This window comes from Sesamum indicum, linkage group LG1 (assembly GCF_026168435.1).
Source record: "Sesamum indicum cultivar Baizhima isolate 11 linkage group LG1, ASM2616843v1, whole genome shotgun sequence".
NCBI lineage: Eukaryota > Viridiplantae > Streptophyta > Magnoliopsida > Lamiales > Pedaliaceae > Sesamum > Sesamum indicum.
Genome location: NC_142657.1, coordinates 11,449,834 through 11,464,183, shown reverse-complemented (window position 1 = coordinate 11,464,183; position 14,350 = coordinate 11,449,834). Strand labels below are relative to the sequence as shown.

At 38.8% G+C, this 14,350-nt stretch overlaps 1 protein-coding gene across 3 annotated transcripts; it reads right to left on the bottom strand.

Moving 5' to 3' along the window:
• Positions 1 to 3,240: 3,240 nt before the first annotated feature.
• On the bottom strand, positions 3,241 to 6,434 carry LOC105157765 (putative glutathione peroxidase 8). 3 transcript variants are annotated; one of them, XM_020691611.2, is made up of 7 exons: positions 6,273 to 6,434; positions 6,132 to 6,161; positions 5,262 to 5,338; positions 4,837 to 4,898; positions 4,190 to 4,308; positions 3,722 to 3,889; positions 3,241 to 3,640 (listed from the first exon to the last, which is right to left on the bottom strand). In XM_020691611.2, the coding sequence occupies exons 1-7, from the start codon at positions 6,309 to 6,311 to the stop codon at positions 3,629 to 3,631; spliced, it is 507 nt and encodes a 168-aa protein (XP_020547270.1). In that variant the 5' UTR covers positions 6,312 to 6,434; the 3' UTR covers positions 3,241 to 3,628. The 3 variants fall into 3 exon arrangements, with proteins under 3 accessions (XP_020547270.1, XP_020547255.1, XP_011072538.1); XM_020691596.2 differs by having other exon boundaries at positions 3,241 to 3,617; positions 6,273 to 6,430; XM_011074236.3 differs by lacking the exon at positions 6,132 to 6,161 and having other exon boundaries at positions 3,241 to 3,617; positions 6,273 to 6,430.
• Positions 6,435 to 14,350: the final 7,916 nt, after the last annotated feature.

Below are 14,350 nucleotides of genomic sequence, written 5' to 3'. Positions count from 1 at the left end.
CGGCGTAGAAGACTCCCATAGGTATGTCTTCATATAGTTTGGTTTATGATAAATCTTGTCACCTTTGTCGAGCTTGAGCATAGGGCATATTGGGTGATCAAGCAATTCAACTTGGTAATGGATGAAGCGGAAGAACAAAGAAAGTTGCAACTGCAAGAGCTTGAGGAGATACGGAATGATGCCTATGAAAATTCAAAAATTTATAAAGAAAGGCCAATGCATTCCATGATCATGCCATCTCTCAGAAGAAATTCATTATTGAGCAAACAATTCTACTCTTCCACTCTATGCTCAAGTTTTTTCCAGGTAAGTTGTGTTCTCGATGGGTTGGACCTTTTATTGTCACTAATATTCTCTCTCATAGTGTAGTGGAAATCAAAACTCCAACAACACACAAGGTGTTCAAGGTGAACGAACATCGACTCAAGCTATTCTACGAGGATTTTCAAGCACCAACCATTAAGAAAATTCAACTCATGGACCCCACCATTACCTAAGTAGACCACTCTCAGTCTAGCCAAAAACGTTAAAGAAAGCTGCTATCATGGGAGGTAACCCATGAGTTTTCTACCCCTTCTCCTCTTTTTCGTTTAAGTTCATTTCAGTGTGTTTATATTGAGTTTTGCCAAGCGTGCCCACGTTTAAAGAAACATCCAAATTATTTGGGACCCCAACCCGAATAGATTTGTTGATTTCATTAAGCGTGTCCACATCTAAAAGATAATCCTAATATGTCTAGCTTACCCCACAAGAATAGATTTGTTGATTTCTTTAAGCATGCCCTCACTTAGTAAAATGAGATAATCTGTCAAGAACACTACCACACACCCATTTATATCTATTTTTTTTATTTATTTTAAATAAAAAAAGTGAAAAATAAAAAATTCAAAAATAAAAGGAGAAAGTGGATCAATTCCTTCTAACTTAGTTTCACAAATTCAAGAGACCCATTTTGACTAAGTCCTCCATCAAGCTCAAAGTCTTCCACCAAGCCTCCACCCGAGTATGCAAGGTCTGTGCCAGAGCCACTTGGTCACGCTCCAAGCACGAAACCCTATACAAATCCCACAAATCCTGACCCGCCTTTGTTCGAATGACGCTACTGGAGGTGGAGATCGCCTAGTTGGGAATTAACTTGTCCCCCGTCATCTCATCCACCCTACTGTTGGGGGATCACAAGGCTTCCCTGGCCTGCCTACAAACTTCTTCTTGCGTTGGCAACTTGTCGCAGTTTTGGGCCTCGTTGGATCGATCCGCTGCCTCGCGAGCCTCGTGTCTTTTCTGTCGGCTCGATTTGGATGAGTGGGAGCTTTTACTTTGGCTTTTACTTTAGCTCCCACTCTTGCTCTTCCCCTTAGCCCTCTTCCTCTTCTTGTTGTTGCTTGGGCTAGCAAGGGCATCCACTATTTCGACCTGAGTGTCAGGCGATTGTTCTTTAGGGACTTCAATAAGGGAAGGTGCAGCTTGAATGTTATGGGTGCTCCACTGGCGACCTTGATCTAAATATAGGCAACAACAGAACCAGAAATGCCGCGCGAGGGAGTACTATCAGGGGTAGGAGGTCGAGCTTGAGCCAACTCTTGGAAGACACTAGGGGCAAGGGTCCCTTTCTTTGCCCTTATTTTGTTTGCGATCCGAGCAGGCATGATGACAGACTCTGTAACAAATAGTTAGTATGAGCAGTAGAATGAGGCTGAATGCAGGAAAAGACGAAGAGAGTTAGTCACCTAGAGAACCCTAGCAAGAAGGGGTGTTAGGGAGAGGCCAACGAGCTTCAAAACTTTCTCTACCAAAAGATATTTTGGTTGATACCAATACAAGGTAATATAGTTTATAAGATCCCTTTCCAGCCCCTCCCCGAACGTTTCGGACTCGGGCTTCGTGACACGCCAATCACATCGAGGAAGAGTAATTATCAACAGAAGGGGGCAAATCTAAATGTTGCATAACTATGAGGAAGAGTAAGATATGACTGATAGAGTTTGGTGATAGTTGCATGGGACAGAGATCTAACCTACTAAAAATGTTATCTACAGTGCGAGGTAAAGGGAAGCAAAGACCTGCTTCTAAATGAAAAATTGAGATAGAACGGAATCCCTTAGGGGGGCGATGCATCCTATCAAAAGAACGGGGAATCAAAGTCTCGTAATCATGAGGAATGAAATATTTCTCTTTTAGTTGGTGAATTGGGGTCTTAACAGTGCTAACGATCCCAGCCTAGGGATCCTTAACCATCATGTGTTGGTATTTTACTTGAAGGAGAATTCGTCAGGATCAACCAACTCCACAGACTGAGCAGTGGTCGAGACCCTTTGACGAGGGGAAGGAGATCGTGAGATGTTTATGGGGGAATTAGGACCATGGGAAGTACCTACAAGCTCTCTAGGAGAGGTCACAGAAGACCCTGAGGATAAACTCGAGCTAGAGTCTGAACTAGAAGAAGATATAAAGAAGGATAGAGCAAGTACCTAGGAGGAAGGAAGAAGGCTGAAAACGAGGATGATCTTCAGAGATAGCTCGAAAGAAATTATAGAAGAGGTGGTCAAGAGAGTTAAATGAGGGCCTATATATAGGGAAAAACGGAAAAAAGCGCGCCTTTTCAAGAGCAAAGGGATGGTGACACGTCAGCAATGATCTACGACTGAGGATTGATGATCTGACAAGTGATTGATCAACTTCTCCAAGTGTAATTAATAACACTAGAAAAAGCAGGGGAGTAATGATAGGGGTAATAACCCCCCCTCTGAATGGAATGACAGAAATGCACCTAAATTTCAGATAAATAACAAAAAGGGACAAGATCCGCGCGCTTATTAGCGGGTTGGGTCCGCTAAATCCAACCTGAAAACCGAGACCTAGATTATCAGCCGTTGGATCTTCTGACGAACATTCTTCCAAATGTTGCCACGTGGAGCTACCCAATATGGTATGGAAATCTATAAATACTGCCAATTATGATCATTTATGTTATGTTTTCATTTAATACTCTTTCGACTACATTAAAGCCTTCCACATCGTTTTCGGCCCTCCTACTTATTCTAACTTAAGTATCAACGTGCCTCTTTGTTATCAGGATCCATATTACAGGGAGTTTTGGATCATCGCGACCAGACCTACAACCATCAGTGGGTCACATGACCCAACCCTTTTTAGCGACTTGGATCAAACTAATGTATATAGTTTTATGAATCCAAACTTCTATTACAAAACAAGGTCTAAACTAAGCATATAAAGTACGTATTTTATCAAGATAATACATTATTAAATTTATATTTAAGATAATAATACTACTAATTTACATCTTCATCCTTAAAATTTTTATACACGAGAAATAAATTTATCCAACATGAAAACCAAAAAACAGAAAACCATTGGTGCTCGAAAACACTACTGAAATTCTGTCCCCAGGTCCATGAAAATGAGTTCTGGACCACATTTTCTTCCAATAATATTACAAGCAGCAGTTAGATATAATTACAACTTCCAGAGTTGAACCCACAAACTACATAAAACTGGAATCGACGAAGTAGTCGAGCATCGAAGGTTACATGCCTGCAAACCGTATTGATTTCTCCAATGATCGGTTACAAGAGTCCCAAGAGCTTTCTGATATCTCTCTGGAGTTAAATCATAAAGAACACTAATCAACAATATAGTTTAGTATGTCCAGAATATGACAGGATTAGTAGCAACTCTCATGTATTCTCAGGTCTTTATATACCTCGACTGTGAGAGGCGATGTTGTGGGGTAATAGCGATCAACGGGCTGCCCATTTCTGTCAACCAAGAACTTTGCGAAGTTCCACTGGATGTCGTCCCCAAAGATTCCCCACTTGCCAAGCTTCAAGAACTTGTACAATGGATCAGCAGCATCGCCATTCACTTCGATCTAATATGTCAAAATGAAAAGCTAAGACATCTCAACTTATTTAGCTCACACTGGTTTGCTTATTGCATATGGGAACTAGAATACACACATGAATAGATGTGATGCTATGAGAAACTAAAATTGACCAGACTGGACATTTCTAACAGGCTGCACTGATTCACAGTGTATATCCTCACAACTTCTTAAGTTCATTCTGGAGGAAGAGACAACTTGGAAGGAGTATAAATGAAGTATATACACAAATGAAATAGGGACGCCGCCAAAGAATTGAGTTGTCTTAGGGAGGAAGTCTGAATTTACCTTACCAAAGATGGGAAAATCTGACTTGAATCGAGTGCAGACAAAGTCTAGAATTTGGTCATTGCTTCCAGGTTCTTCTTCACCAAACTGATTGCATGGAAAAGCCAAAATCTCAAGGCCTATTGTGAATACAAAATCAAACTCGATTTTATCATTTTGAAAGGAAAAGGAGAAAAACAAATGGAATATACATGATGTGATGAGCCCAATAATTACGGTCTTCCACCAACACAAGCATGCACCAAAGAATGATTTCTTGAGCATTGCATTCATGTTGAAAGCTTATTACGGTCCGTATGGGTAACAAATCTTAAATGGATAATCTACTCTGAATAGTTTGTGAATGCAAGTCATTTTGCACAGTAAAGGGGACAAGGTACTCAAATAATCAAGGAAACACGTAATAAAATAGTCGAGCAAAGCAAATTTCTACAGATATCCTCCTTTCTGGCCCTCTTATAAGATTAATATTTGCTTGCATCCCCTTCCCCAACTTCACGACCACCAAAAGAACAAAAGAATTGAACTGAAACAATGCCATGCAAAGGCAGACAGCCAGCTCGGTATCTTCTTCTCGCATTCGTAACCATACTAGAAAATAATTGTGTACATAGAGACCAGAATGAGTCAACATGTGGAAAGCATACCTTGATCTCTGTATTTTTCATACAGCTGATTTAACTCAGTGTAGTTTGAATTGGTCATTCCACTGCAAGAATTAATTCAGGAGAGAGAAATGGAAACAATTAATGACAGAAAAACATGACCTGAGAAAACATTCTGCATATTGATTTGTCTATAAAATTTTATAGTGCACGCTGTTGTATAAGCTAGTTACTTAAGGCTAATAAACAATACATTGATGCTCATCTACCATGCTATACAAGGAGGAGAGTATGCAAAATATAGACTTCAACAAAAATTATTTCGTTATATATCTCAATGGCCAAACTGAAACATTTAGGATAAACAAACTTGTAACGGCTGAATGAGTGCTCTTTGTCAAAAAGTAGCAGTATTGCAAGCTAATCAGAGGAGAGTAACACTGAAAAGATAACCAAACAATTGCTACCATTTCGAGGCAACATTGACGATTAGCAATACTTTGCCTCTGTAAATACTTAGCCCCACATCATTTCCTTTAGCATCCTGAAAGCAGTGAACAATAGATCTCCCATTAGAAGTTATTTGTCATTTTCATTCCACTTTATTACATCTACAGCTCATATAAAGCAGCATCATAGCATGTCCCCTGTGGTTTGCAGTGTTGAGAAGCTCTTTTTTCCGAATTTTAAGTTCTTGATGTAACTTCAAATGATTCATAACAAAATAAGACGCTCAAGCTCAGGCCTATGGGCTAAGGTTAGTTGGGAACAACATGAGCTCATTATAGTTGGCCTTTTCTATCTTGTTGGATAAAAAAAACATGAGGGATCCCGTTAACATCAGACACCACAGCAGCATGCATACAATTAATAATCAACTCCTAGTTAACTGCTCGTGAGAAAGTTTTACCCAGGACTTCGCTGGCACTTATCTATAAACAATGCTAATGACTCATGAGTATGTTCAGATTGACACCTAGCAAATAACCCCCTGTGGCTGTCCAGTGACCTCCGACCCATAACAAGAAATCTATCCAGAACCCATAACTACAACCTTAACGAAATCTATCAAGAATCCACAACTCACAACCCTTAACGAGAAATCCATCAAGAACCCATTGACGGAAACCTATGAAGAACCCATAACTCTACATTGGATAACTCTGAGCATCCAAACGAGAAATCTAGCAAGAACCCGTAACTCCACAGTGCATAACTCTGGGCATCCTAAGAAGAACACCAACCAACTCTATTACAGCTAAAACGTCAACAAAAACCCAAACTACATTGAAAACAGCAGATTACAGCCTGAGGTCAGAACTGAAGCAATCACCCACAAGCACACGAGTGTAACAGATCAGCAACTTCTGCATAATAATCGAGTGCTGGAATGAAGATGGAGGACGGGGTTTCACATAAGCTAACAAATTTGAAGCATCACGAGAGAAAGGGGGGTTGGGGAAAGCAAATCCACTGACCTTGACGCTGAAATCGAATACAGATTGCGGCGACTCCATTTGAATTCTTGATTACAAGTGAATAAGCACGCCGTTGACGGACCAGATGGATGCTCGGCCTACCTTTGTTTAGTGGTAATAAAGAAAAAATGCGATACGCTGACTAAAGTGGATCATGTATTTTAGCTGCTATTACAGACTTTATTGATTATATATTAATATTATAAGGGTCAATTAAACTTACACTTTATTTATACATATTGGTTAATTAGTTAATACTTATTGAATCTATAATTTATCAAATTTGTCATATTTTTTTTTTCAAAAGACAGAAAGCAGTGATTTATCTAATAAGATTATAATTAGTTCAGCCTTGTAGGTGGGTCAACAGTGCCATCTTAAGTTCGAAATTCTAGCATACGACACAAGAATATTAAATTGTGACTGAATTTGTGTCTTATATTTTGTCATAGGTTGAAACTATGAGGAAGCATGTAATTCGCTTGAGGTGTTTGTCAAACTTTGACTTTATCAACTATTTTATCAGGATAAATATGAGTTTGTTAGAATAATGAAATGTGATTAAGGAGGGGTGTCAATCAAAATTCGAATTTATATTTTTTTGAAAAGGTTCGAATAAAAAATAATGGCATTAGCAAAAACAAAGTTTATTTTCAATTTCGTCTTCCATTTTACATTTTTATATATATTTTTATACTTGTAAAGGGATAAAAATAGTATATATATCTGGAGTAGAGTTAACATCATTATATTTTTTTCATTTGAAATGCAAACTTATTACATGAGTGATGTGGGGATATTTATGGCATCCCCTTAGACCTTCAAAGCCACGAAGTGACCTTTAAAAGGAAGCTGAGACCTTAATGTAGCTGTGTTACTATAAAAGGATTACAGTAGGCCTCTCACACTTGTGTTCAAGGTTTGGATCACAAGATGCAAACTCTCAGGGAAATGCCTAAGTACCTAGGTATATGAGTGACCTTCATATTTAGTGAAAATGACAAATGTCCAGCACTGTCAGTGTACTAACTACTTTTGGCAGTGGCGCAGCTTTTGTGTGTCAAGATCACCACCTATCACTGTTACTATGAATATATGCAGCCACTACACACCATTGATCATATCTTTGATTTAAGGTACTCGTGACCTCGTATAATCCACCACCACTTATAAATTTGGGCACTCCACCATCAAGTACAACTATTGCTCTTATTCTTTATGCGACCTTGAACTCTGATTGATTCAAGCGTCAGAGTGTCTTCGCTGGAATCCCTTCTACCTTGGCCCTAACCCGATCTTGTTTTGCAGGCTTTGCACATTTAAATAGGAGTTTACTTGAGCATTGGGAGCTGACAACATCCTTAAATACACCAAATATCTTAAACACTTGTATTTTTTTGGTCCAATATTTGCCGCCGTCTGTGGAAAAATTCTCAAACTTCTTTTTAGTGTAAAGAAGATGGAAGAGACTACAGGACACCGCATAGAAGAAATGAAAAACAAGTCGCGGCTGGCCCGTTGGAAAGCACCTTGCTAACACCACTAGGAAGACTAGAAATGATCAATATATTGCCTAACGATTTAAGGAAAATATTTGAAGAATGGGAAGTTGGGAGAGGAACGGTCCCCAACCTCCTTCGCCTTTGCCCCGTCAAGAAGAGATGGTAGACGTAGAGCCGTATGTTGTATAGTTCTAGAAAACCCGCAATTAAGGAGGGAACTCTTCCCACGAAGAAAGGAGCGAGCACCAACCCGTCCTCGAAATAGGGGAAGAGAAATGGAGCGTCAAGTTCCTTTGGAGGAAGTGAACAGCAGAGCAATTACCCACTCGAAGGAAGAGCAAACAAGGGTTGGTGAAATTCGTGATATAAGTTAGTAGGTTGATCACCTCAGCCGTATAATTAAAGTTATGAGACAGCTCACTACTGTGCTACCTCATGAAAATATAGTCCTTGAAAATGCAGTAATGAGAAGAGGGTTACCGTTCATAACTGAAATTCTAGCAGAAACCTTAGCCCCAAATGTGAAAATCCCTGATTTACCTAAATATGATGGTAATAACGACCCTAAGGAGCACTTGATAGCCTCTGACAATGTCATGCAGTTATATGAATTGTCAGACGCTCTTTACTCTCGAAGTGTTATCACAATTTTGTATGGACGGGACTAGAGTGGTTTGGTTCCCTAGTTCTTGCTATTGTTTTTTCATATGATCAACTTGATAGAAAGTTCTTGCACCACTTTGCCAGCAAAAAAAGAGCAAAGTGTTTACCATTTGAGAGAAAGATGATGAGGCTTTGAGAAGCTTCATTGATAGTTTTAGTACTAAAGTACTTGATGTACCTTGACTTGAGGGTGGATATGATGATCTCCATTCTGATTCATAGTTTGAAGAAGGGAACCCTTAGCCTCAACATTGGTTAGGGACCCCTCGTCCATACAGAAGAGATTTATTTGATCTCTGAGAAGTACATTCAAGAACAAGAAATGAATATTTCAAAAGCGTGTGAATGCAAATTCCAATTGTGTAAGGTGGATGAACAAAAGAAAGATAAAAGATAGAAAGACAAGTTGAAGCTCGACCTTGAAAAAGATCCGACACCGAAAAAAGATTGCATGGGTACATTTGTTGTTCCAAGGGAAGAACCCTTGATGCAAATAGAAAACAAGTTGTTGTGATGGCAATAAAAAACGTGGTCAACACCATCCAAGAAGAATTTCAAGTTCTACTGTAAGTTCCATAAGGACAAAGGTCATGATACTGAAAATTGCTTTTAGTTTAAGGATGAGCTCGAGAAAATTGATTAGACAAGAATACGCAAAAATTAAGGCGAAGAGTGCAGCCTGGTAAGGAGAGTCAAAAGTCTCGGAGCCGAGAAAAAAGGTATCTCGAGAGGGCCTTGGGTAGCTCGTAGTATTAGAGACTCCCACTGATGATAATCGCCTCAGCCGTAGAATTAAAGTTATGAGACAGCTCACTACTGTGCTACCTCATGAAAATATAGTCCTTGAAAATGCTGTAATGAGAAGAAGGTTACCGTTCATAACTGAAATTCTAGCAGAAACCTTAGCCCCAAATGTGAAAATCCCTGATTTACCTAAATATGATGGTAATAAGGACCCTAAGGAGCACTTGATAGCCTCTGACAATGTCATGCAGTTATATGAATTGTCAGACGCTCTTTACTCTCGAAGTGTTATCACAATTTTGTATGGACGGGCCTAGTGGTTTGGTTCCCTAGTTCTTGCTATTGTTTTTTCATATGATCAACTTGATAGAAAGTTCTTGCACCACTTTGCCAGCAAAAAAAGAGCAAAGAGATCTGCAGCACATTTGTTTACCATTTGAGAGAAAGATGATGAGGCTTTGAGAAGCTTCATTGATAGTTTTAGTACTAAAGTACTTGATGTACCCTGACTTGAGGGTGGATATGATGATCTCCATTCTGATTCATAGTTTGAAGAAGGGAACCCTTAGCCTCAACATTGGTTAGGGACCCCCCGTCGATACAGAAGAGATTTATTTGATTTCTGAGAAGTACATTCAAGAACAAGAAATGAATATTTTAAAAGCGTGTCAATGCAAATTCCAATTGTGTAAGGTGGATGAACAAAAGAAAGATAAAAGATAGAAAGAAAAGTTGAAGCTCGACCCTGAAAAAGACCCGACACCGAAAAAAAGATTGCATGGGTACACACCCTTTGTTGTTCCAAGGGAAGAACCCTTGATGCAAATAGAAAACAAGTTGTTGTGATGGCAATAAAAAACGTGGTCAACACCATCCAAGAAGAATTTCAAGTTCTACTATAAGTTCCATAAGGACAAAGGTCATGATACTGAAAATTGCTTTTAGTTTAAGGATAAGCTCGAGAGATTGATTAGACAAGAATACGAAAAAATTAAGGCGAAGAGTGCAGCCTGGTAAGGAGAGTCAAAAGTCTCGGAGCCTAGAAAAGAAGTATCCCGAGAGGGTCTTGGGTAGCTCGTAGTATTAGAGACTCCCACTGATGATAATCAGCTTAGGCGAGGTATCATCAATACAATCTTTGGGTAACCTATTGGGAAAGACTCCACAAATCAAGGATGAAGATATTTAAGATCGGGATAAAACTCCTTTGCAAGTCAACCTAACTTGACTGTGCTATCCATTGTGGCCGACTCTGGAGATATTATGTTTGATGACACAGACGTTGAAGGTCTAACTTTACCACATGATGATCCGGTACACCATTGGATGTAGCAAACTTTACTATTCAAAAAGTAATAGTGGATGATGGAAGCTTTGCAGATATTGTCTTGTTGAATGTGTTAAACAAGATGGACCTACGTATCGAGGACGTGAAATAGGTCACCATCCTTTTTATTAGATTTCGTGGGGGAGGCCTAACTCCTTTGGGCACTATAGATTTACCAATATTCCTTGGAATCGACCCTTATAGGCGTGTTATGATGGTTAAGTACTTGGTAGTGATATACCCTTTATTTATAACATGATATTAGGGCGCCCTGCCCTGACTCAGTTCCAACTTATGGCATCTACCTACTATTTGAAGGTCAAGTTCCCAACCAAGAATGATGTGGGGAAAGTGAGAGGCGATCAGAAGGTAGCTGGAGAATGCTATCACACTTCATTAAAGGCAGGAATGACAAAGAATAGAAATGCTAGAGGGAAAAGTGAAAGATAAATGCTAGAGTTTGAGGTGGAGCAGGATAAAAAGGTCAAACTGATGGAACCCTCTGAGCAATAGGATAGTTGAACTCATACCAGGGAATTCATAGGGAGTCAGCTTCCATCAGATATGAAAATGATGCTAGTTGAGTTTTTGTAAGAAAATGTGGACATGTTCGCATGGACAACTTCAAATTTTAAAGGAATCAATCTTGAGATCATTGAACATCGATTGGATATAGACCCAAACACCAAGCCTATTAGGCAGAATCAAAGAACTTTTAGGATCAAATCATTAATAATGTGGTAAAAAAATTGTTGGTTGTTTGGCTCGCAAATGTTGTACTTGTGCCAAAGACTAGAGGAAAGTGAAGAATGTGTACAGACTTCACAAACCTTAATAAGACTTGCATGAGAAACCCATACCCCCACCACGAATTGATCAGTGTGTAGATTCCACTACAGATTGTGCACTATTGATCAACTTTATGGTAGAAGAGGATCACATAAAGACATCATGTATCACAGAGAGCAAAATCTAGTGCTATGTAGTCATGCCCACGGCTTAAACAAAATCGGGGCAATCTATCAAAGGATAGTGAACGGACTGTTTAAAGAACAAATTGGCAAAACTATGGCAATTTATGTCGACGATATGTTGGTGAAGAATCCGACCACTTGACCTACTTGGGGGAGTCGTTACAGGTTATGCGAAGGTATGGAGTGAAGTTGGACCTGACAAAGTGCACTTTTGGAGTCCGTAGTGGCACATTTTTGGGATATTTAGTCACTGAAAGAGAAATTATAGCTAATCCTGAGAAACTTGAAGCTATCTTACATATGCCTACGCCCAAGTCCATGAAAGATATCCAACATTTGACAGGATGAATGACGGCCCTCACCAGGTTCATCTTAAAAGCGACAGACAAAGGTTTGCATTTTTTTAAAATTCTGTTTAATATGAAAACCTTTGGGTGGTCTGATGAGTGTGAAAATGCTTTCAATGAGTTGAAAATTACCTATCTTCCTCTCCCATATTTGCAAAACCTATAGAGAGGGAACTATTATATTTGTACTTCGTTATGTTTTAATCAGTTGCAAGCTCAGTATTAATAAGAGCTCTTGATCATGAACTCCGACTAGTTTATTATGTGAGTTCCATGCTGCAAGGTGCCGAAAAGAATTATATGATGATTGAGAAGTAAACTCTAGCACTTGTGATTACTGCAAAAAATTTGAGACCTTATTTTTAATCCCACATTGTCATTGTACTAATTGATCAGCCACTGAAACAAGTACTTTTGAAACCTAATGCTTGGAGCTTGAGAGAGTATCATGTTGAATTCCAACCAAGAACAACTGTCAAAGCTCATATTCTAGAAGATTTTCTGGTGGAAATGAATAGCTAGGAAGGAGAGGAAAATCATGGGAAATGGCTTCTCTTAGTGCGTGGACCCTCAATTTCAACCCAAGTGGGAACACGAATAGTTTTGAGAAACCCTGAAAGTTTAGAAGCTGAAGTGGCAATAAAATTGAATTTCACGATGATCAATAACAAGGCCAAGTATGAAGCACTTACACCAGGAATGAGGTTAGCATCTCAATTGGGAGCAAAGTGTCTGATTGCTTATATAAACTCGCAATTGGTGGCACAACAATTCACGGAGCTTATGAAGCCAAAGAGACAAGCATGGTCAAGTACCTTGAAAAGTTACGAGAACTCCAACCTAACTTTTTAGGTTTTGAATTGCATCAAGTTCCCAAGGAAGAAAATGAAAAGGTTGACGCCTTATCTAAGTTTGCAAGCGCAACATTTGGAAGAAAATCTAAAAAGATTACTCTATTGATATTAAAAAAATTCAAAGATAGACGGGTTGAAAAAAGAGCTTCAAGCAAGTGGGTCAAAAAAGGCCTCTGAGTACCAAGGTTTGTAGGAGACATTCAGATCCAAAGGTTTGCAAAAGGCCCTTAATAGTTTCTACTAATGAATAGAAGTAATGAATGATAAAAATTTTTCAAGGGGAGAGATCGAAGGATGAAAATTATAGAGAAAGATGAGAATTTGGTCATCAAGATTTGTAATGATGGAAGGTGAATTGTACAAGAGAACATACTCTGAAATTCCATTGAGATGTCTGAATTAGACGAAGCTAACTACATGATGAGAGAAGTACATGAAGGTAGTTGCAGAAACCATTATGGGAGATGAGCTTTAGCATAGAAAATACAACAACAAGGGTATTTTTGGCCGATATTAGCAAAAGATGCTTTAGAGTTTTCTAAGAGGTGCAAGATTTCAGTTCAACTCCAGCATACCTTTTGCACCCCCAAGAGACTTGGTGAGTTCAAGTCATGTACCCTTTCGATGAATGGGAAATTGATATCTTAGGACCATTCTCTTTGGCTTCAGGTCAAAAGATATGTGCAATTGCGGTAGTTCGAGCATTTCATTAAATGGGTGGAAAAACAAATGTTGTAGTAAAGATAAATGAGAATGAAGTCATGAAGTTCCTGTGGAAGAACATAATTTGCCAGTTTGCAATTCCAAGGGTTCTGATATTTTGTAATGGAACCCAATTTTAGGAGAAGAGAGTACAAGACTGGCGTAAGGAGATGGGAATTCAACAGAATTTTACTTTAGTGGCTTACCACAAGCTAATGGGCATGATGAGGTTGTAAATATAATTATATTCCACTACTAGAAAACTCACCTTGATGGACTTAAAAGAAACTATGTAGATGATTCACTAGGAGTATTGTGGGCTTAATGCACTACTCCGAAGAATGCTACGAGTGAAACCCCATTTCGTATGATTTGTGGTTCAGAAGAGGTATTGTCCTATTGAGGGTTGAGTAGAATTAGCAAGAATACAGATGTATGACACTATAAAAAATGAAAAACAGTTTGAGATAAATTTGATCTTGTTACTCGAAAAAATAGAGGCTACAAAAGTTGTGATCTTTATATACAAAAGGCAGATGGAGAAGATGTCAATAAGAAAGGAAAGACCAGAGTTTTTTAGGCTAGAGATTTATAGTTGAAAAACTTCAAGATTCCAAAAATATTGAAAAATTAGACCCAAATTGGGAGGGTCCCTTTGAGGTAGTTGAATTGGCAAAAAATGGAGTCTGTCACCTCCAAGAGTTGTCAGAAAGAGATCTCCCACAACCTTGAAATGCTCAGAATATTAGGAGATTTTATCCTTAAAATGTCTACCAGTTTGAAAGATTGTATATGGCAACAAGGAAGAAAGACATTTTTTATCCATACTTTGTTTACCACGGGCCAAAGGTCTGAGAAAGACCTCCAAACTTAATGTATTAAAAAGACAAGTCTGAAAAAGACATTCAAACTTAATATCTGAAAATGCCATTGTCTAAAAGACCTCCAACCTTAATATCGAAAAA

Coding starts and splice junctions, on each gene's coding strand:
- LOC105157765 (XM_020691596.2), bottom strand. CDS start 6,311: ATGGAGTCGCCGCAATCTGTATTCGATTTCAGCGTCAAG. Junction 4,899..5,261: donor GTCAATGTTGCCTCGAAATG/GTAGCAATTGTT, acceptor TAATTCTTGCAG/TGGAATGACCAATTCAAACT. Junction 4,309..4,836: donor TGAAAAATACAGAGATCAAG/GTATGCTTTCCA, acceptor TATTCACAATAG/GCCTTGAGATTTTGGCTTTT.